Below are 24607 nucleotides of genomic sequence, written 5' to 3'. Positions count from 1 at the left end.
TTCTGTCATGCTCTCACTTCTAAGAGCACTGCAGATGGAGGATGGAAGAGCGAGGGCGGAGGCAACTCTGAACCCCCCCTTCTTCTTTTTTTTCCACATCCCAGAGCCCCCCTGCAGCTGATGTAATAATCTCAAACGGTGGAGTATAATACAAATCCATGGGAGATGAGAATATGTTCAAACCACTTCCACGCTTTTTCCCCCTTTTTTCTCTCCTTTTCTTGTACAGTTGTGAAGGATTTTTTATGTGGGAAAGGAGAAAAGAAGAAGGGAATAAACGTCATGCACACACATGCGCATATAGGGAGCCACACTGACGCATCGTTTGTTGTATAGTCAACTCTTTTTTTTTTTTTTTTGGTCTTGTTTTGTTTTTTTAAGCCGGACTGAGACTTGCTTGTAGCGGGTAATTGTTGTACCGCATTCAACAGTGTTTTTATAGCAAGAAGCATGACTGAAGCAGCGGAATCTTGCAGTACAAAGTAACGCCACTTCGTTTAAGAGTACAAAAAGAGGCTGATTTAAATCACTGAAATGAGGTATCACCATCCTCATATTTCTTTTTGAGGAAAAAAAATTTGTTTTTCTTTCTATTGCTTTTGAACAATGTCGATTTGGACAGTTCTAAAATGGAGCTACGAGCCTTAAAACTGGAGCAGAAACATATTTTTTGCCTCTGGAGGGAGAGGACTTAAACACAACAAGCTGAAAAAGAGATTTTCCCCCCTGCTCCCTCTTCTCAGCATTCCCTCAGTCAGTCGACGGATTCTTGCCATTACAGCTCAGTAGAGGGTGTCAGATCTTTCTTAGAGCACCGCGCAAGGATGGACACAGTCTCCTCGTTCCTCTTATTGTGATTCCCGATTTGCAAAAAGAGAGAGAGAGAGAAGAAGAAGAAAAAGAAGAAGAAAAAGAAGAGGGGAAAGAAGGCGCAAACAATCGAAGCGAAACGCTGAAGGATGTGAAAGGAGGGGATGCGGGTGTTTTGCAGCGGTGGGATCGCTTGTAAAGCCCCCAGCGCGGGGTGTGAATACAGCACCAGGGGAGAGGGGACAGCTCCCGACGCCGCAGCGCGGCGCGGCACGACTGAGAGAGAGAAGGGGAAAGAAGGGGGAAAAAGAGCCGTCGGTTTGTTCAGCCTTCCTCGCCCTGCCAAGGTCAGTCTACAACCAGCTGAAAAAGCTAAAAGATGCGCGGGACTGCGCTGCCGCTGGCTGCTTTTGATTTTTATCGCAAACGCGCGGAAGATCTGAGGATTCAGTCGACGTGAAAGAGACGTTTATCTGCGATTATTCATAAGCTGGAAGTCTGGACACCAGAGCAGGTTAGACGCAGCATGGATCTGCTTTAAAAGACTGCCTTATCTCCTTCCTAAATGTCTATATCTCCTGTTTTCTTCTCTCTAATGCAGACTATCGCAGCTCGTATGTCTTGAAAACGGGAATGAATTGCTCACGTTGAAAAATGCTGCTTTGGATTGTTCTCCTGAATGCGGCTCTTTGTGTTGCCAGTGGAAATGTTACAAGGGACGTTTGTAAGGAGCAGATATGCTCCTGCAACGAGGTAGAGGGAGATCTGCACATAGACTGCGAAAAGAGGAGCTTCACCACTCTGCAGCATTTGACTGGCCCGAGCTCACAGTTTTATCACCTGCTGTTGCACGGAAATTCTCTGTCCAGGCTGTTTCCAAACGAGTTCGCTAACTTTTACAACGCCGTGAGCTTGCATTTGGAGAACAACGGCTTGCACGACATCGTCCCTGGCGCTTTTCTGGGACTGCAGCTGGTGAAGAGACTGCACATCAATAACAATAAGATAAGATCATTCAGGAAGAGTACGTTTCTGGGGTTAGATGACTTGGAATACCTCCAAGCTGATTTTAATCTATTGAGGGATATCGATCCAGCTGTTTTCAGGGACCTAAATAAACTTGAAGTGTTAATACTTAACGACAACCTCATCAGTGCGCTACCTATAAACGTGTTCCAACATGTGCCCATTACGCATCTCGATTTGAGGGGAAACCGAATTAAAACGTTGCCTTATGAAGGGATTCTTGAACAAATACCGGGTATTGCGGAGGTTTTGTTAGAGGACAATCCGTGGGACTGCAACTGCGACCTGGTTTCTCTTAAGGAATGGCTGGAAAACATACCGCGCAACGCGCTGATTGGGAGGGTGATATGCGAAGCTCCCACCAGGCTTCAAGGGAGCGACTTAAACGAGACGTCAGAAGCAGAGCTGTGTCCTTCACAGAGCGGCGGAGTGGACACCAGTTTGGTCGCCCCTCCCACTCAGGAGGAGACCTCACAGCCCCGCGGCCCTCGCCCCACGCCTTACAAGCCGAGCAGAGACGCCGCAGGCGGCGGAGCCCCGACCCCCGGCGGCCACGGTTCCAAAAGCCACTCCAAAGCTCGTGAGAACTGGCAGCTGAAAATAAAGCCCACTCCAGCTGTGACAGGTGTGAGCGGGGACAATGAGCAGCTGCGCAACATGACGTGCCCGCAGTCGTGCAGCTGCAGGCTGGTTGGCTCCCGACAGGGGCTGGGGGTCAACTGCGAGGGCAAAAAGCTCGGGAGTTTGTCCAGCCTCAAACCAAAACCCCTGATCGCCCACGAGCTGAACATGAGAGAGAACAACATCCACGCTGTGAAAAAGAACCAGCTACTCGGTTACTCGAGCTTAAATCTGCTCGATTTGGGTGGGAACAACATCAAGGTGATTGATAATAGCACGTTTCAAAACCAGAGCGAGCTCAGGTGGCTGTATATGGATAAGAACTACCTGGATACGCTGGTTACAGAGATGTTTGTGGGCCTTGTGAACCTGGAATATCTCAGTTTGGAATACAACAACATCCAGCTAATATCTGCTGGTGCTTTTAGCCCCATGCCAAACCTGAGGGTTCTGTTCCTCAACAACAACCTGCTCAAATCTTTACCCGTGGATGCTTTTCTTGGGATTTCTTTATCCAAAATCAGCCTGCATAATAATTACTTCCCCTATCTGCCCGTTGCTGGTGTCTTGGACCAGCTCAACTCAATCATCCAGATCGATTTGCATGGGAACCCGTGGGATTGCTCGTGCAGCATCGTCCCCTTCAAGCAGTGGACGGAGAAACTGGGGACCGACGTCATAGTCAGCGACCTCAAGTGCGAGTCCCCAGAGGAGTTCTGGAAGCGAGACTTCCGCTACGTGCGGAATGACCTCCTGTGCCCCAAACTGTACGAGCGTGTTCCCCCCACCTCTCTGTCTAAAAACAGCACTTATACACAGGACTTGGGGACACGCTCGAACTCCTATTTGGAGCCAAACAGGGTCTCCATTTCGGTGCTCGTGCCCGGGCTGCTGCTGGTTTTTGTCACGTCCGCGTTCACCGTCGTGGGGATGCTTGTGTTTATTTTGCGGAATCGAAAGCGCTCAAAGCGGAGGGACGGGAACTCATCCGCGTCAGAGATCAACTCCCTGCAGACGGTTTGCGACTCCTCTTACTGGCACAGCGGGCCTTATCACGCGGACGGGGGCGCGCATCGGGGTTTTGACTGCAGCACGCACCTCTCCACAACAAACGACGCTTAAAAAAGACTAAAAGAAAAAGCCTGGATTACAAACAGCCAAAACAGACAGACACAAATGACTAAAATAAAACAAAAAACTGCAAACAAACTTGTATGAACCAAGTAAGTCAGTCAGGTGCTGCAGGCCCCCTTCCACCCCCTTCCAACTATGTAATATATGTACATGCCAAGCCATCCTCCTCCTTTTCCTCCTTCTGTTTGCCGCAATCGGATTATGGATCCGTAAGACAAGGAAAAAAAAAAAAAAAAAAAAAAAAAAGGAGGAGAAAGCAGCGAGGGGATGAAATGCGTGCGTGTGTGTGTGTGTGAAATCTAAAAGGACCTGGGGAATGGTGCACGAACGCATGAATGTACATGTAAATACTCTGACTGATGTATCATAAAATGCATGATGATATTCCGCATGGTTTCAACACACACACGACGGCGAGGAACCATAACCACCATAACCAACAAAGAGGCCAACTCGACCCCTTTCATGTTCTATCAATACTATATATAGATATTAAGAATTATATATGACTATTACAAAGTGCCATTTCTCTATTTTTTGTGAACCTGCAGTTAGGATTTGTATTTGTTGTTTTAAAGTTGTTTGAAGAGAGAAGGGGGAAAAAAAACAAGATTATCAGAAGGAAGTGAAGCTGTCAGTGCATGTTCTTTTCCGTTTAACATTTTTTTGGCTTTGTTTTGTTTTGATTGTCGATAACTATTGGGGTTATTTATACTAGGTGGCGGGGATGTCAAGTCCACGCAGTCATCATCTCCTTTATGAATGTAAAACCGTGTTCTTTTATGGTGTGCCAATTGTTGACTTTCAGATATCCAGACATGCAGATGAGCATGACCAGTTAACGTCACTCAGATGCTTCTGCTGCAAAGTTAATGTAGCTAAAAATAATAGTTCCGTGGTTTTGTGTGTCAATGAATATAGCCTGCTTTGAGTGAGAGGAAGGCAAAAAAAAAAAAAAAAAAAAAAAAAAAGAAATAATTTCAATGGGGGGTTTGTACCATCATATTTTTTCAACAACGGAGCAAAGAAGTGTTTTCAATTAATTGAGCTATATGTAATTCGATCTATGTAAATGGCGCATATAGACTGGTATAAAATAGCGCTTTTTTAATGTGAGAAAAAAAAGGATTCCTCCACAAAACAAGCTTATGGCTATGATTCACTTTCATCCTATTGTGAGCTTTTGTAAAGCCATCTAATCTTGTCCAAATAAGAGAACTGAAACTCACTGTATTTACAAAATGTGCTTGGAATAAGGCTGTATTTAATGGATGGAAGAGGAGGGCAGGGGCTGGAGGGTCGCCTGTACAATACAGACATATGAGAGGTGATAGATGCCTTTTTCAACTCAGCATTTTGGAACTGGAGACACTCCGTTTGTGGGTCGCATGGTCTTGTTTGTGGGCTTGTTTAACAACGCCATGACTGAATAGCTGTTTCTTTTCTTTTTCTTTTTTGTATGCAGAGCTCAGCTAACAGAGGTGGCTGGTAGGAAAGTGGAGAATCTGCTTTATCTGATCAAAGTATTCAAGGGTATGATGTACATCCAAGTGTTCTAACATTTCCCTGTTTTTAAAGCTTAGAGTGATGTGTGAAAAGTTCTGCTGCAGCAGAGTTGCAGCAGGATGTGCAACTAAGAGTTTATTAGCTTAGTGGGTGACTGAATGCTGGCCTGTAATGCAGAGTTGCAGGGTAACAATTTAGACTTAAAAGGTCAAATTAACTTTCTGGATTATGAAAAAAGCTAAATTCCTTATGATAAGCTAATTTTTTAAATTGCAATTTGACTTAAACTTAAACTGCAAGCCATTTATTTATTTTTTTCTGTTTTGGATCTGCCTGTTTCTTTTTTTTCTTTTTATTTTTTTAATGTAAAAGTATGTAGAAGCTTAACCCTTCAAGCACAGTCAACAAATAGACAAGTTTCCAAGACAGCCTCAGTTGTCAGATTGTGAGGCTAAAATGATGTAAAATGAATGTACCAATAGACATAGCAGCATAAAGACCAGCCAGAACAAGAAAATATAATTTATTAATAACAGAACTTTGGAGAAATAACACAGAGATCATCAGTGACCAAGCTTTTTCTCATCTGCTTATCATTTTCTCAAGTCTTGAGATTGACACTGAAAGACAAGACACAACAACAGAATCGATTTAAATACTGACACATTTCCCTCCAGGTATACTTTTTATTTATTTTTTTAGCTAATTACAGTTATTTATGCGACTATTTATCCATTGTCCTCATAAAACCAGTTGTAACACAGGTCATTTTTGCCACCATTGTGTATCAAAAACATCGTCTTGGCTTTATTCCAGCCATAGAGGACCATTATTTTTGTTCTTTCTAGACACATATAGAATGTGCTGCTCATTTGTTGATATTTGGCTGCTCCTGATTTGACAGAACTGCCAATTTAAGCTAGTTTGTATTTTGACAGAAGGTTATTTCATCTTAACTTCGAGGCAAAGCAGATCTCTCAGCAACACAGTAGTGATAGCAAACTTTTTCTTGTTATGAAAATGTGGTAAATAATGGTGTTATTATGGATCAGTCATTGTAGGTTTACCGTATAGAGTCTTAGAACTAACACAAATGTTTTGGGCTAGATTGGAAACCTCCTGAACAGCATATAAATACCTGGAAAACTTCCATAGATCATCTAAAGGGTAAGCTATTTATCACAGTTTACCCCACAGAGTTACACGCTGCTGTTTCTGACCCGGTTGACAATATAGCAGAGTTTTATGGGGGAATGCTTAAAAAAAGCCAATTTGCTCATTTTCAAGGCTACAAAAAAAAGCAACATTTCATTTTGCGTTATGCCGAACTGTCACAAGCATATTAAAAATCAGATCATTCAAGAACAGCGTGTTAAAGGGAAAAAAAATGTTCTACCGGTTCCACACTGTGGATACGGAACCAGTTGGCCAAGTATTTTAAAAAAAAAATTGTCGATTGCATTTATTTAGCTTTAGGCATGAATGATGAGGTTTAAATATCAACAAATACACGGTTACAAGTTAAAAATTCATCATGATTATTGCATCTTGATTGTGACTCTGCTATATTTTGAACATGTGGACTAACGTGTTGCACATTTTCTTGCAAGACTGAGCAGCAACTTACATATTTTTAAAATGTTTTGATTATTTTATAAAATCCTCCTGGTGATGTTTTGATTTGACCAGCTGATTCCCCAACACTACTCTATGATCACAAACGACGACACAATTTGAGCATATTTTAAAATTTATCCATTATACCACAGCCACGATAGGAGTGTACAGACTTGATGTGAGATTGGCTTACATCCCTCTTTCCCCCTCCTACCCCTCCTCCATCTTACCCTGCTGGTGCAGTATATATCCCCCTGGATGCAGGCAGGCGCTGACCATGGTGCTGAATCACCCCCATCCTCTGCCTCATCCTTCCTCAGCTTTTTGTTGCTGCACACGTGCGCATATACTGTTATCTAAATGTGAGAAAGCAGAAGAAAGAGCAGCTGGAGTGACCATGTGCATCTATACGTGCACACCCTTGCTTTCCCTCACATCCTCTTTTCCCCCAAAACATGTGAATACAGATCAGCTCAACTTTGAGGACTAACATCTTAGCAGATCATCGCCACCCTGTCTTTTTATTTTTTATTCCTTTTGGTCTTGCTACCTGTCTTTTTCCTCACATCACCCCCCTTTATACCTGCTTTCCACTCTATTCACATTAGGGGGAAGGAGGGTGAATTAAGGGTTGACTACTATATGGGTCAATTCTGTGGAATACTGTGCCACAACCCACTGATGATTTGTCATGATTTTCAAACGCTGTGTTTCAAAGTTACATTTATATGCTTTGCGATATTTGACCTGCTTATATTTTGTTAAATAAAGTGTGGTTGAGGTTGAGTAAAATCTCTCTTTGGTTTTAAGAAATGTTTCTTTATGTGTGATGACACTTCTGATTTCTCATTTGTTCGTGTTAGTTTCCACAAGGGTAAACAATTATTTTATTGAGATACACACTGAACTTTAAAAACATGAGGTTTCCCAAATTTGAGGGGGGATGTTGTGAACGGATGGTGCCAAACTGGGCTAAAAGTGACTATTTTAAAAGCTCCACCTCAACTTTATGTAATGAAACCTCTAATTTAGTGCTTCTTTACATGATCAGAGTTGGCATTTACATAGATAATTTGTATTAAGATTTAATAACAGTTTAGAGCTACAGCTGCACTATTACAAAGAAATATTCATATTCATCCTTAAAGGGGTAGTGCACCTTAAATGGGTTCTTTGAGCTGTAAACATGAATATTATTTTATTGTGATGTAAACCACCCAAACTGTTAAAATTTGTGCTTTAATTTTTTTAAAATCTAGGATTTAGTTGGTCAAAAATTATTCAAAATGCCCATCCTCCCTCCAGATGTAAAAATGGCTGGGTCTTGCATTGCAGGCATAGAAACCATGCCGACCGATGCACACATACTGATCTGAACTTGTTATCTGACGTAGATTCACTAGTTTTAAACTTTTACAGAGGTTTTGTGAAAAAGAATTTTAAAACATATTTACTGTGTCTTATATTTACTGTATTTTGAGCATGTGGACTAACATGTTTCACATTTTCTTGTGAGACTGAAAGTGCCACAGACCAGCGCTGTGGCAACAGCTCTAATGGCTCAAAATGATTCGGGTCAGGACCACCTTGCTGTGATGTCTAGCTGAGGGGATTCTGGAGGGATAAAGTCTTCCACCTCAAGAGACTGATCCTTGGCATATGTGAATCTGTATTGCTTTCCATCTTGCTAGTGGCCACTGAGCTGCTGACTATAGTTCAAAATTATTGAATTATAGTCAGCAGCATCTGATCCCTCCCACACCTCGCAGTCTCTGGCATTTTTCAAAATTTGGAAGTGGGTGTAATTACAGTGTTTTTTTTCTATTTCAGGCAAGCTTGAACCTTCTTTCATTTATGCTATGTGCAATTTTTATTTATTCTTCATCAGTAACACATTTACTGATATTTACCTTAACTATGAATCCAAAAGTATTCTAATATACTCTGTTGTTGCAGAGATATATTCATTAAATTATGTTCAGAGGCCTCAACAGTAGGCACAGGGTTAACTGGCATTGACATGATTTGACCAAAATGGCCATTTTAGAGACCTCAGCTAAACTATCTGTACTAACACAGCTTTAACTTTGATCTGCTTCACTTTACCAGTTTATCTTTGCATAGATAATGTTCATGTGTTGTATTACAATTTTTAGAGAAATTTAGAGCTAGATTTTTTTTTTATTTAGGCAAGGCAAAAACTTATTAGTTTGTGATTTGTGCTATGTGCCATCTTCATACATTAATCACCAGTATTACACATACTGATATTTACAATTCTTAACAAGTCTCACAAGAGTTCTCTTTACTGGGAACATTCAAATAGACCTTGTTTTTCAGAGATGTACTCATTTCATTATGGTTGAGCAATTTTCGAGCAGGGCTTAACTTGTAAGCACAGGGCTCTACAGGTTACATATGAAAGACTGGTTTCAGATTCTACAACCCCAAATGAGAAAACATTGGGGCTTACGTCATTGTAGATGGTATGAATTCAAGATATTCCATGTTTTGTCTCATCAGCTTTCTTGAATTTCGGTTTAGATCCCAATCCCAAAGACATTAGGAAAGTAAAACTTTCATCTTTTACTTAACACCTAAAGGACTTTCTGACATTCTTCAAATGAAAACATCTGAAAATATTAATTATCCCAATGATTGTTGTTACTTTTTTTGTTCAAATTCTCTATCGAGGACAGTTATTGACTGCAGACAGACCAGGTCAATACTTATATCTTGTTTTCCCTCTGCTTTGTCTGTAATGTTTGCAGAATGTGGTTTTGTAATGTCTTATTGAAAAATGGATAAAGGGCTGTGGGGCAAAAATGTCTTGAAAGCGTTTTGCTGAGAACAATCTGCATAGTTCTTTTGGTCTTTGGTAGCTGGCATCCATTTGTTCAGTAACAGAACTGGAAAACTGACTTGTCTGACCATGATATACATTTCCACTTTCAAATGGTGCATCCAGGATCCCTCCGCATTCAGAGAAATCAATGCATCCTCTAGATAAGGTTAACATAAGGCTTCTTGCAGTGGAATTTATAACTCTGTTTTTCCACAGTCATTCCATTGCCCATGTTAAATCAACTATTGCATGTTTCTAGATGAAATGCTCTCTTAAGGATTGAAGATCACAAGTATCCAGTTTGATTTAGCTCTCTTGGTATTTTGTCAATGACATTTCTCCAGATTCCTTGAATTGTTTAATAATGCAATGCACTGTTGAGGGGGAAAAACATATGCTAATTCCTTCTTATCTTTCTTTGAGGGGCATTGTTTTTAAATTCTCTGATGCATTGCTTGACAAACCAAACCAAAGCATTTTCTATCTATCTTTGTTCCTCGAAGACTCAGCCTTCAGTGGATGCTACTTTTGTCACAAATTAGCATTATTGTTATACCTAAATATCCCTTGTCCCCAACAAATGGATGTGTTTTAAACAATATTAAACTGACAAGACAAGACATGAAATATACTGAGTTCATACCATGCGCAGTGAAATACAAGTGAATTTAAGTATTATTGTCGTCTACCTTATTCTGTTTTGAGGTTGCAAGGATTCTATCAGAGGAAATAACATGTTTCTGCTTCTTGGTGCAGTACTGATGTAGAATATAGCATAAATAATGTGGGTGTATGCTAATATGGGCTAGTTTGAATATTCAAGATGGTTGAATTTTATTCTTATGCTTTCTATGACTCAGAAGAACAAATAACAAAACCCTGTTGCTATCTTGATTCTAGAGTTTCTCCAGCTACTGCTTGAATACAATACAAACATTACATGTAATGGAAAATGCAAATGGAATACCCAATGCAGCAGAGGGCTACACAGAACATAATTCTGGATAACAGTGATTCAAAACATCACACTTCCTCTGCATGAATACATTAGAGACTGTCAGGTGTTCCAGTGCCGCAGTCCTGTATGACTCAGTGAACAACAGTGGGACCCATTCATTAATGCGCTGGATAATAGCTGTTGGAAACACAGCGGAGCTGAGGCACCTCTTTTACACGCTGGGCACACAGAACTCCAGCACTGTTGTGTCCCAGCATGCCTGCCGCAGTCCGTGTGATATTCCCCCCGAGGAGCTGGTAGTTGATGTAACACTTCCAGCAGGGATAACATCATCGGAGCACCTCATAACTCTCTGCTTCAGTGTAAGTCTCAGTGGCTTTGCTTTGATTTAAGTTGAGGCCATTGAATCCCAAAGGTATTGAAGAGAGCTTGTATATGTGGTCTTTTTTAGGGAAATGGGTCTTTTTTTTTTTTTTTTCTTTCCCCCTTCTGGGTTACTTTAGAGGTGTCCTTGTGGCTCAGTTTATCTGGTTACTCATCAGTTGGCATCTAAGCCAACTTGAAAGATGAGCCCTTTTTTTCCCTTTCTTAAAAAAAGAAACAGAAAAAAAAGAAGAGAAAAAAATTGAAGATGTGTTTTATGATGTGTGTCATTCTGAATATTGGTCAGTTTCTCAAGCAAAAGAAAAAAACAATCCACAATTTCATTTCAGTTTGAGCTCAAGTATCTGCAGCTGGCTTTTATCCAACTCCCACCGGTCACAGTCAATGTGTCATCTCTTGTTTTCTAAAAATCCCCCACAGATTTTATGTATGGGTATTAGCTTTTGAAGTTAGCTTTGATCAAAGTCCCACATGTTGCAGCAAAGACATGCCAGCAGTCCCGCACTTCCAAACTCTGCAGCCACTGCAAGGCTTGCTGCTGGTATTAGCCCACAGGTATGTGTGTAGCAGTGATTATCAGGGATTATCCCGTATTACTCCTAGATATTTTTATTATTATTATTATTATTAGTCCATCCACTGCAGAGCTCTTGGCCTATAAGTCTCAGTGGTTGGCTTTTATTAGTTCTTTGCAAGCAACAACGCTGCAGTTATGGAATAACTGCCATTCTTTTAATGCTTTGTTTGCAAGCTGTGCCAATGATTAAGATTGGGGTTAGCATGAATGCACAGATGTTTTTTACATTAGAATGATATACAAGCTTATGTAATCACTGAGCTTGTTCATATAACTTTTGCAACCTAAAAACAGCTCTCTCAATGTAATTAGATCAACAAAATGACATCTTTAAAGTAAAAACATGTTTGTGTTGGGTGGAGTGTTGCCTGAAGCATCCTTTCAGAGTGGCTAATCAGTCCTTCATTGTTGCATATTTGGCTTTGTGACAGCTGAACTACAGCTGGGGGAGGGTGGAGCTTTAGATCACAGTCTGAAGCAGCAATTCAAGAAATGTCTTGAGGAAAACTTGCATGCTTTTGAAGCCGCTATCAGAGTTCAAACATAAACAGAAAAATCAATCAAAGCACTAGATGAAAAATTTCCAACCTGGCTCATATTACCATATCTGCCAGACAGACTACAGAGCAAACATCCGGAGTAATTAAAAAGGATCCCAGCTCACGATTGACCCAGATCTGGTGTCAACCAGCTGCACCCTGGCCTGCGTCAAACCCCTGAACAGGGCCTTTAATCACGATGAGTGAACGGCTGGCCAAGTGTTTCTTCCAGCTCTGAATAATCCTCTTCTTCCAGCCTTCCACCTATCGATTATCTCATTGATTTGATTTAGCGGCCACATGGACGCCCATCCCTCTGTGGCATTTCAGGCATTTTGTGTCCCTACCTGATCTGATTATTGTGCTCAGTGGGGAACAGCAATACAAAATGGAGTTTGTTTGCACTCATAAAGGAAGGATCTGTAGGCTGTGCTCTGAAGCGGGAAGGGCTGCATCAGGTCTAACGCAATCCTCCATTTAAGGTTAACTCCATTACTTCAATACACCTCATCCACACATATAAACTTAAGCTTGAAGGATATAGGCTTGTCTGTCTAGAGAAGAGCATTTCCAAGTCCAGACTCTTCATTAGTATTGGGCAAGTTCTATTAAAATGGTTTCAATGGTATACAGTGATCTATGTGTATTGTTTCTTTGTAAACTGGATGGGTTGAGGGCATTTGATGTCCCTGCTTTGATCACAGATGTAACTTCTATTCATATAATTGGGAAATTCAGCCTTTGGTGAAAAAAGATCCCAAGGACTATCAGACAGCTTTTAATTTTCCTCTGAAAGAAAACCCAGTTTAGACAGAATCATTTTCAGCCATTCAGACGCTGTTTCATCTTCTGGCTGTTAGTTCTTCTTGTGGTTATGTAAGTGATCAAAAACAGCAGAAAACAAAACAAGACTTTATGAAAGCTAAAATTTGAACTGTAAGATGATGGGAAAACAACATTACGTACAACACAATACGCAACATAGTTTCACTTCAAAAAGTGGCCTAGCAGCCATTTTCCACCATGCAAAATGTAGGAGTTTTGGGAATGAGACTAGAAAACTGTTGAGTTGGATTTACAAGGCCCAAAATATCACATAACAATGTTTTTCTTGCAAACTGTGACATGCTCACATTTTTTCATGATGCAAAACAGTCACCAAAGTGATATTGCTGAAATTTAACATATTGAATAATAATTTTAAGGAGGTGGTGGAAGGTGCATTTGCTCAATGGAATAATAAACTTTAAAAAAAAAATAACTTTGCTTCTGCAGTTCTCTGCTGAAGCAAACATTTCCAAAAATCTACAGCTGCTATTTTTAAATAGGACAAAAAATGCCTTATTTGGAGGAATGCTGTGTGGTGGATGGCATGCCTTGTTTCCAAAGAAGGATTGTTGAGTTGATTTGTGTCCGTCATAAGTTTTTCCTAAGTCCATTCGGTTTAATACATCCACTATTTTTTAATATTACCCCTTCCTCCTAATGCTTACAGTTAGGAGTCATGAATGCATCATTGGGATTACAATTTATGTGGTTAGGTGTTAGATGGAAATCATGGAAATGGTTAGACAATGTACATTGTTTTACGATATTAGGTCCTAAGCTGGGAATTGGCACCTCTGGTCCTCAAGGGTCTCAATCCTGCAGGTTTTAGACATGTCTCTGATCCAGCACGCCTGATTTTATTTAAATGGCTCTTCTCCACAGCTTTTTGTCAAGTTCTGTCCAAGTCGACCCATAAATCTGATTCTGGTGTGAAAACATCCAAAGCCTGCAGGACTCCTTGATGACCGGCTTTATCATCCCTGCTCTGTAGTCATTGGCTGCATCACATGACATTTTGTTTCCCTACCAAACTTAGATAGCAAAACAACTATGAATTTTTTGTGTGAAAATAAAAAAAAAAAAAATACTAGATGGTTACAAGTACAATATAAAGGAGAAAAAATAACAGTCTTACCATACAGTATAATGGGCATTGGTGACTCCCAACCTATTTCCTTGAGGACCCCCTTTGTGCAACTACCAAGAAGTCTTGGACACCCCCACCCCTCCCACCTGCTCCATGCTGAAGTCATACTTGACTTCATGCTTTTGTTAGCTAGCATCTCACCACAACTGATGCATTCTGGAGTCCTTTATTATCCTTTGATGGAACCAAAGTTTAGGCAACTATCAACACTTAGCTTTAATTTTTAGGGACCGATCTTCTACAGTGTGGTGTTTCTAAGACGCATTGTTAATTAAATGATGCAGGAAAAATAAAGTTTACCAGGATAGACATAAACTACTTCACTAAAATAGATGATTGAATTCAAAAGGTGTGCCCTACTACATAGCGTTTGTTACTTTTGACTCAAGATAAATGTTTTTAAGATGTTGTCATATAACAGATTTAGTCAAACCTCATTTATTCACATTGGAACAAATTTGTGTTTTCAGGCTCCCAAAATGTTGGTTCCATGTGAATAAAACATCTCAATAATAATAATTATAATAATAATAATAATAATAATAATAATAATAAAAACAATACATATAAGCAGATAGACCTAAACTCATCTCTGTGAAGATAAAGCCTTTAAAAAAAAAAAAAAAAAAAAAAAAAACACAGGCTCAGTACAATTGAAACCTGGATCTCTTGTACTGCTTGGGGACCCTATTTGGTTTCAGGGACCCCAGATTAGGAATCAGCAGTGTTTAATACATAAATTTTTACTTTATCATGTAATCTCATTAAATTAACATAAGAAGAAATCCTGATTAATTTGCAATAAATATAGACTGCACATTTTAAAATATGTGTTTATGAATAGATATAACTTTTCTGCTGACAAAAAAGTCACTGAGAAGGGTTTAGATGTGGGAACTTAACATAGGTCTTAGAGAGAGGCGTATTGATTGGGTGATTTTTGTATTTATGGTGTGAGGTTGAGAGATGAGAATCTGATGAGTCAGTATAAATGTGTAGTGGAAAGTCTAAGTGACCCTAAACAAGCTGTACATATGACAGAATACCCCTATGACAGAAACTGAGAGTTCACATCAGACCTATCCAAAAAGGATTTCTCTTGGAAATCACATAAATAAAATAGGAAACTAGATTGAGTCTCTTAAGCAACTCAGCAACTTTCACACATACAAGAGGACATTTCATGACAAGTGGTTGATTAGACACCACACAGATAATGAGGAATCCAATAAGCCAAATCCCTATAGATTTATTTGGGTGGGTAGTCCTGTGTGAAAGCTATACCACTTAGCATGGAAACAAAGCAAGTTAAAAGCCTTGGTATTGATCAAAGCCAGGCCTCAGACACCCAGGAAAGTCATAATAGGTTTGGCCATTTTCTGTAGGATTACCACATCAAAGGGCCAAGATTATATCCTGATCTAAATCTACAAAATTCAGACATTTTTTTTTAGAAATGTGAAAGTGAGAAAACAATGTCAGTCAGGATTTTAGGAGATTTTAACAAAGCGTAAATGTCAGAAACTGTAAAATGTGCAGCAATTTATATTTTATGATTACACTGTAAAAAAAAAAAGAACTACTGTGTTAAGCATTGATATGATTTATTTCTATTTGATAACTATATCAAATATCTTTATCATGCAACACAGCTACCTAGTTTGTAGAAGTTCAATTTGATTATTTTTTCTTGATTTCAAAAACAGACAAATGGTTAAAATCCTATGCCAGTGTCCCACCTTATCACAGAAAATATTAATTCTGGCATGCCTGGTTTGTTTGTTTTTTCAGCAATTGAACATTTTCGATATCAATTTTTAATATTACAAGTTAATCAGTTTAGTTGACATGACATTAAAAGCAATTCATTTTTTTCTGCTAATAATTTACAATGATGTACAAAGATCAGCTTTGTAATTTAAGAATCTTTTCCTAAATGCTCAACAAACATCTTGCAAAACAATACAAACATAATATAAACCATGTATTGTATTGATGTTAAATCTCTCTAAGAATAGCTGAACATAATAATAAGGAGCTCTGCTGCCTCAGCAATTGATGTGCTTCAGTCAATGACTGCTGTGAGTCAAAGATAAGAGGGTAGTAAAAGAAGTGATGACCAGAAACTCTGCCCTCAGGGTTCAAATTTAAAATAGTAGGTGGTGAAAAGATAAAGAAGAAAGTGTATTCGTTTAGTTGGCTTTAAATTTTAATTTAGCTTTACATTCAATTAATTGATGTAAAGAAGCAGAAAAAACTCAAATCGAAAACTGATGATTTTAAATTAAATTAGGATTTTTTTTTTTTTTTTGGCTATGACGCGAAATATTTTAGTTTCGTCAGCTTTTTTCCTTTTAAGGTCAAAGCACATAAAGTGATAATTATGTAAGGTGTCTTTTTTATTCAAAAGGTGTTCGGACAGAGCTGGCACATGGAGAAAAAACAAAAAAACACCTAAATAAAGAAATAAATAACATAAATCAAGGCATAAAACAAAGACAGGCGTGTCATATTGTAATGTAGCAGGAAAACATAGAGCAATGTCAACACTGAGGAGACCGTTTCCCAGAACACTATGGCATGGCAACCAGAATTCAGCTGTTAAACACAACAAGGAAAACAAATAAACAAACTTGCTGAGCACAAAAAAAAAAAAAAAAAAGAAACTAAACAAATCAGATTACAAACTGGAAATGTAGCAGTTTTAAAATTTACCCAAAAGCTTAACACATTAGCTAACTGGATAGACAAGAGCTGTATAGCTAAAGCTAACACTGTGTAAAGCTAACTGTTAGCTGATAACTGTGTTAGCTTATAAAGAAACAAACGATAAAGCATTTCAAACAAAGGCAGCTTAACTGAAAGAGCAGCAGAGGCTCGACAGTTAGCTAACAGGAGGTAGCCTACAGCTAAAAACACTGAAATGGAGATCCAAAAGTTAACCATAGAACCTGACAAAATTCATAAATAATGACACTCCTGATAGTTATTTCAACAACAATTAAATGTTGAAAAGGTCAATATGATTTCCAGACAATTAAAAATTTCTAAATGTTACTTTAAGATATCTAAGAAATAAAATCATAAGTCAAGGCATGAAATAAGGACTGGAATGTGGTCAAAGGATGAAGCTATCAATAAAGGAAACTGTATACTCAATGCAGTAATGACTAATGTGATACAGGTGTGACAGTCACAGTAATAGAAACCAGGTAAGAAACACAAACATGGAGATAAAAAAAGCAAAAGAATTAAGGACATAAAACTTTTGAGACTTAACAGACTGAGGTATTCCTTCAACATGCTAAACACATTATGAAGTTGTTTTAGTTGCGATTGTAAAGCTTAGACACATTAGGTAATTTAGGTTATCCTTACAAAAACCTATATAAGTTTCATAAGTTGCCCATTCGACAACCTTGTAGGCTTTACTGTTATTAAAGCTATTATTAAAGTGTTTAAAAATGATCTTTCACTTGTGCTGTAGCTTTAACTAGTGAGTGTGAGACAGCTAAATACAACATTTCCAGGATGAGATTGTACACTTCATGATGGTTCTATTAAAACTGAATTGGCATTTTCAGTAGTTACCTTGGACCCCTATGTCAATTTTCTAAGTTAATTCAATTTAGAGTATTTTTTATTCAGATTTTCTTTAACACCATACAGAGGAAAAGTCCTGTACACATGCATATGCATGCAGGATTACGTATGTGAAGGGAACAGAGAAACAAAATATAAACACAGGAAAAAAACAAAACAAAAACAAAACTTCATCCACTTCTTTGCCAATGTTGTGCAGACACAATGATGGTTATTAGTTCATATTGGAGACACTGTGAAGCTGCCCATAAACCCTGTTCCCATATCTTATGGAATGTGTCTTAGAAAGGTCCTCAAATCTTCTGAAACTTCCTGCTCTCAGGCTGAAGTGAAAATCTGATCTTCTCAAGGACACCATGTCGGATAACCATTCTTTATGAGTGGGTAGGAAATCCTGTTAAATAAGATAGAACATCTAGCCAGGAGGGAAGCAAAAATAAATATGCAATATATATATATATATATATATATATATATATAATTTATTCCCTAATAAATAATACAGATAGTTGACATGACACACAAAGAAAAATAAATGTACTGGAAAAAAAACAAATTTAACAAAAACTTGTGCAGCTCCCCCCATGGTGCTATGCAAGGGTATCTTTTGCAGAAATTATGGCTCCAAGTCTTTTCAGTTGTCTCTCAATGACAGAGTAAGAATTTTGTCTTTTCTTGATGAAAGGCCAAAAGGTTAAATTTTAGCCTTCTTCTTTATGTTTGTGGAGTTCACAACATGCTTTTTGGTGAACTTTTCCGTAAGCAGCATTCTTTATTCAGGTCATAACAGTCTCGTGGACAGTTCTGTGGGACCTCTCAGCTCCTTCAAGGTTGTTTTTAATATCTCTGTTGCCTGTCTGCTTTATGGCTTCCGTGCCTGGTCTGTGAATTTTGGTGGATGGCCCTTTAAGTGGGTTTGTTGTTATGCCAGTTTATTACTATACAATTCCAAGATGTTCAGCGCTATTCCAAAAGGACTTTTTCTACCAATGGAAACATATAGATTCGTTTTTTATATGGGATTGTGTAGTATGAACATATGTTGACCACTGCCCATATAAGCACAAAAGGTGCACGTAAGGCCTACAGGAGTCTCACACACATTCAGCCATTTAGATTCAACTGTGCAGCCAAACAGGTGCTTCATAAAATATTCATTGCCAGGAAGATACAGCTCGGTTCAGGTACCGATGACAGAAATACCAGCCACGCTGCATGTAAAGCGTTATGAGTAGTGAAAGGAAAAGATACCATGACAAACATTACATGACAAAGCTTCCTTGACACTTAAACACTCCCTTAGAGAAAGGATAGCGAGCTAAATCCTCTATTCAAAATGAATTTTTCCACATGAAAACACAAGCTGAATGGTAAAAAGTTGCCACAAAGAAGGTCACTATTATTGTATTTCTTTCTTGACTACAGTGTTTGCTCTCTTTCCGGCTCACTCGGGTACCATTTAGATGGATGTGTTTTGATTTTTCACTCCTTTGTCACTCTCCGTTGACAGCTGGCAGATTGATATTCTCTTAAGAACAGAATTCAAGGAGGCATTGACGTCTTTAGCACATGCTCTATTTATTCTGACAGTATGAGGTGGCTCACAACAGACTCATCACCATTTCCATCAATAATAACAGACCCCACCCCACCCCCGACCCATAAACAATACAAAAAAGACTGGAAGAAAAACAAAGGAAGAAAGAACAAGAAGCAGCAGCAGTTACAAAGTGAAAGTGTCAGTGAAATTGTCCAAATTTGTCCATGTTCCTGTTTGACATAGCTAGATATAACTGTGTTTTAGCCGCTTTCTCTTTGGTGCCAATGCTTTCTAAGAAAAGTTCCACTTTCCTTCCCTCTTACTGCCTGGAGGACATTTCTGTCAAAAAAAGAGCAAATTCTTTTTCAGCTTTATGTCTAAAATTAAATATGAGAGAGACAGCAGGTGAGCTGTTGCTTAGAACTTCAGGCTACAGAGTGCTGGTATGGAACACATGTAGAGAAGGGTATGTAACACAAAAAACAATGACAAACAGGGCAACTTTTTCAGCAAATGTTACTGGTAATTAATCCATTGTTTGGCATACTGGGATGTTAATCTTCACTATTTCTGGCTGCCAAATGCTTTTAGCTCTTAAATAACCTTCACACATTAATTTTTTCTTCATTTGTGAAACTGTAAATGCTACCCTTGACCTAACTCTGCAATGGAAAAACACACAAAACATGTCTTTCTCTTACACACATTTCCAAAAAACAAATGCATGCTGGGTAAATGTTGTCCTTAACCTGGCAGACTACAACCGCTCAGCACATGCCAGCTGGGTCAACAGACGCTCTGGGCATTCTAGCCCGCTGTTGTACAAAGAACACTAGAGCTGTGGCTTCATTTGTGAACGCACACACAGACATGCACACATGCCTGACCACATGCCTGCACATTTTGAGCTGTAGTGACAGCACTCTACAAGCAGATTAATAGGGTTTTATCTTGCTTTGTGTTTGCAGTACTGAAATTACAGCTAGGGAAGAGGTTGCAGGTCAGAATAGGAGGGTAGAAGGATGTGGCTCTGCTGCAGATAAATCCACTTTGTTTAAAAGGGAAATGCATTATACAGGATGAGACCAATGATTGCAAACTGGGACATTAGCAGAGGCTCAAAATTTAGCTAACAGTTAAATGTGTTAGCTGACTGCGTACTGTTACCTAAGCTGTGTACAGCTAAATGTTTGCTAAGCTGGCTACAGTTACGTGTTTGCTATGCTGTGTACAGCTGTTAGCTCATAGCTGTATTAATTTACAGACCAGAAATACTCTTTATCAGGGTCAGGATTTTTCAGAAACAATGAATAATGCTTTTTAAAGAAACTAGGGCACCATAAATGGAACAATAACAGAGGCTCAATTGTTGACTAACAGCTAAATGTGTTAGCTAACTGCTTATCATTAGTTAAATTGTGTATTGCTAAATGTTTGCTAAGCTGCGTACAATTGTTACCTCAGGTGTGTACAGCTAACTGTTAGCTGATAGCTGTGATAGCGTATACAGACCAAATATTATCACTTTCATGATTTTTCAGAAAGAATAATGCATTTAAAACATACATAGGAACCTGTTATTAAATTATACATTATTATTATCATTAATTATGAAGATCTAAGGTCTTACGCTCCTAGCTTAAAAACATCACGTTTTTAACATCAAATTTCATCTCCTTTCTTGTTCTGAGTCATTTTCATAATGATTACGTTTATGTAGCTTTAAGCCTCACTGACAAAATGCTCTACAACCCAATTATACAGTGAAGGTGAATGAGCTGCCATGCAAGGGGCAAGTCAGCCTGTTGGGACCAAAGGTTCTGTGCCCAGCCCTAAAAGGAGAGGATGATAAGGCCACAACCTGCACAGTTTGTACCAGCTGAGCCTCAGCCATAGATTCCATACCCTACCTCTTTTTCTATAGCTTTTCACTATCTGAATGACGATAACATAAATTGCTGGGTTTGTCCCAGCTTACCTATCAACCAGTGTTGTGTGTTAAATCATTGTTTGGTTGGGAAGCTCTTCAAAAAGGTGCCGTGGTACGACACTGAGATAGGCCTGCTGTTGGTGACTCACAGCATCAGACACTTTCAGTGGGAGGGAGAAGCACAATCATTAGAGCAAGATTTTAATGTTTGATGTTATATTCTCACCCTCTGCTGAGCTTTTTTTTTCTGAGCTATTTCTGAGTTAATATGATGCAAATGTAATGATTTACACCAATAAAGTAATTTTTTAGAGAGTTTTTTTTTTTCTTTTTAAATGTGAAATTTCTATTTTTTTCATATTAAATAAGGGTGCCAAATCACTTATTCATGTAAATTATTCATTTACATTGTTGATACAGCTCTGGCAGACTGCTGGCTTGTCTAACAGCCACTGTGGTTAGTGGTCTGGTGAGTTGAGCCAGGCTCTGATTCCGTTTAACAAATAGAAGCAATAGGAGAAGGCCTTTGGGGATAGCTGCAGCCAGTTCTGAGTGAGGCAGGAGAAAGCCTGGAAGGTCAGGCGGTAGCAGAGAAGAGGACTGATTGCATTCATTGATAGAGAGCAGGGAATAGGAAGGGAATACAGAAAATAATGGAGAAAGTAGAGTCAAAATACACAATCCAGACTTCCTTTTTTAAAAAACGCTTTAGTTTTAGTGATCTTCTCCTGCATTTGTTATTTGAATGCTGTGTTGGCAGTGCTGTGTTGGCAGGATGTGATAACTATACCATATATGAGGCATGAGGAGAATTTGCTCAGTACTACAAGTAAGAATCCATCTGAGAATAAATTAAGTTTACAGTATCTCTGTGAGAGTAGAACCAAAGTCGATTTGCCACAGAAATAAAGCTGCAGAACTTTTGTTTCAACAGGAGAAGTTTGCTTTTTGAGTTTCATTTATAGCAGAAATCCATCGTCAGCTCATTTAGCTCTTATGTTATCAGACACTTAATTTTATCATAAACCTACATGACACGTTTGACCGGAATTTGTAGGGTAGGTCCAAGCCTAACTCATATGAACATGACATGTTCAATGGTAGTCTTCTGTCTTCATCAGAGGTGTGAATGGACGGTGTGTGACATGTACAAATAAGCTGATGTTCATCATATGCTGGTCAGGTAGGCGTTTGATAAAACTAAGTGTCTGATAACATAAGAACTAAATCAGCTATAGAAAATTATAGACATTATGAACTTTATTGGATTAGACTTAATATCAGATTCTTTTGCAGCTTATTATTATTATTATTATATGACAGACCTTATCATCATTTGCATTGCAGCATTTGTCATTCTAAGGCCAAAACCAATCTTTTAATTACACATAACTGTGTTTATCATGGCTGACTTGTGTATTTTACATCTGTGTGAAGTGCCATTTGTGCACATCCTCAGAAATGAATGAAACATATTTGGAAGCTGCAATATGTGAGCAGCCACTATGTGATGGGTAGCAACCAAGTCAAAATGATCTCAGGTCAGAGGAACAAAAAGACACACATGCTTATGATATGATACAGGAGCCTTATGATATGATCTATATACCTCTGCTGTTGTATTCTGCCTAACCTACTTTATTCTCACCATGTTAATTTTGTTGGTGCCCTACAAATTCAGTAACTCTATCCAATCTGAGCTTTCTGAAGTGCCCCCTAGTGGAATCCTCTGGTATCAACTGTCGCAAACAAGCAAGTATGTGAAAAATTACACTCATGTCAGTGCCTGCTGTGATTAAAAGGCAAGTTCTCTGCCTAATGCATGCTATTATCAAATTTCACAGGCAGTTGCAGTTTGTAGCCTCATTCAAATGCAGCATTGAGTACTTCTGATAGCAATTGCATGGAAAAGGGGCTAGGTGCTTGTGACACATGGTAATATCCACACCTCACCACAAGTGTAGATCTACTTTAATTTTATTTGCAGCCCTGAGTCTAAATACCACACATTCCATTTCACTTCATTACTAAATTACTTTAATTTTTCATACCTAACAATGTTAAACACATCTAGGCACTGTAAGATTAAATTGTTTTTTATTAATATTTATTTCTTTTTTGAGTTAACTCGAGTTTAGCCTCTCCTTCATGCTGTAGCAAAGGCGTGGCCAAGGGCTGAGGATTCTGATAGGCTGCTGCCCAGGTTTTTGAACAAGAACCTCCAGTGTCCTGCTGCCTTATTGCTTGGTCCCTGACAATTGATGGCAGTGGTGGGATTTCATGACATCCAACACTCATTAAGTAAGCAACCTGTTTATTCAGTCCAGACTTTGATGAGCCATTTATATTACAGACTGATGCTTCAGATAGGGGTCTGGTAGCTGTCCTTCTGCAGGGCCCACATGGAGAGCGACACCCAGTTGCATACATCAGCTGGAAGCCATTTCCCCGTGAAGTCCGCTATTCTACAGTGGAGAAAGAAGCATTGGCAATCAAGTGGGCTCTGGACTCCTTCCGTTATTGTCTGCTTGGAAGGGAATTTAGTTTGGAAACTATATATATTATAGGCCAAACATGATCCATTTCTAACCCCAGCCATATATTCTGTTCTGTTCTAGCCAAGTGATTTTACAGATTAAAGTCCACCAGGAAATAACAAAGCTTTGGCATATAAAAAATGGACATTTTCATTTAATAAAGAAAGTCTTTGCTTAAACACTCAAGTTGTTATTTACATCTATCTCATCGTATAGATTAAACACCAGCTCACACATTCAGCCACCTGGATATTCAACAATTTATGCTTTAAATTACTACATTTGAGCCATTGTTGCAATTTTAAATAGAAGATGTTTCAGTCTATATCCAAACTCTTAAAAAAGCCCTCAAAGGGCAGGAAAAATCCCACCATCACTGGCTAAATCACTATATTCCACAGTGTTCCCATAGTTGTGATGCTGGTAGGGTGCTGATTACCATGACACACATCCTCTGTCCTATATTTTCTTTCCAACAGGAAAAAAGAGGGAAGCTGATGTACAACCTGTCACTCTCTCTCTCTTGCTGGCTGGTTGATGGATGACTACATCTTCTTTAACAATACCAAAACTCTCCCTGTGTGGGAGGCCTTTTACAAAGGGCAAGGTAAGAAATGTGTATGTCCAATCGTGGGTCAATTACAGTCTGTTAAGTTTAACTGACAGCTGACATTGTGTCCTTACATGTATGAGATGAGATGTGTCTCACCTTGAAGGTCTATATTCTTTTGTGAAGGTGGAAAATAAATTGGGTTTCCAGGAGAAATGGAAGCGAGAAGCTCAAAGAGACCAGCTTTCTTTCATTTATTAATTTTTTTTTTTTTTTTTACATTCTGATAATTCTCCCATCTTTTTTTACCCTGGTTAGTCTAGATCTCAACACCCAAACTTCAACTCAGTAACTTTGCAAATGATCTGTCTCAGACCAGGTGGTCTCCACTGTACACATAATCAATGATGCAATTCATCTTAAACCAAAAAAACACCCCACTGATAATGAAAGCC

General features: G+C 38.8%; 1 protein-coding gene across 3 annotated transcripts; it reads left to right on the top strand.

Moving 5' to 3' along the window:
* The first annotated feature begins 242 nt into the window (after positions 1 to 242).
* Positions 243 to 24230, top strand: LOC121635498 (SLIT and NTRK-like protein 1). 3 transcript variants are annotated; one of them, XR_006009470.1, is made up of 2 exons: positions 243 to 1157; positions 24082 to 24230. XR_006009470.1 is itself a non-coding variant. In XM_041978694.1 (2 exons), the coding sequence occupies exon 2, from the start codon at positions 1465 to 1467 to the stop codon at positions 3577 to 3579; it is 2115 nt and encodes a 704-aa protein (XP_041834628.1). In that variant the 5' UTR covers positions 299 to 1157; positions 1412 to 1464; the 3' UTR covers positions 3580 to 5294. The 3 variants fall into 3 exon arrangements, 2 of the variants coding, with proteins under 2 accessions (XP_041834628.1, XP_041834627.1); XM_041978694.1 differs by lacking the exon at positions 24082 to 24230 and adding an exon at positions 1412 to 5294 and having other exon boundaries at positions 299 to 1157; XM_041978693.1 differs by lacking the exon at positions 24082 to 24230 and adding an exon at positions 1412 to 5294 and having other exon boundaries at positions 299 to 1324.
* Positions 24231 to 24607: the final 377 nt, after the last annotated feature.

Source organism: Melanotaenia boesemani, chromosome 24 (assembly GCF_017639745.1).
Source record: "Melanotaenia boesemani isolate fMelBoe1 chromosome 24, fMelBoe1.pri, whole genome shotgun sequence".
NCBI lineage: Eukaryota > Metazoa > Chordata > Actinopteri > Atheriniformes > Melanotaeniidae > Melanotaenia > Melanotaenia boesemani.
The sequence above is the reverse complement of the archived record's forward strand: the minus strand, read 5'-3'. Positions and strand labels throughout refer to the sequence as shown.

What these genes read in the sequence shown, in the direction of transcription:
- LOC121635498 (XM_041978694.1), top strand. Translation starts at nt 1,465, where the DNA reads ATGCTGCTTTGGATTGTTCTCCTGAATGCGGCTCTTTGTGTTGCCAGT.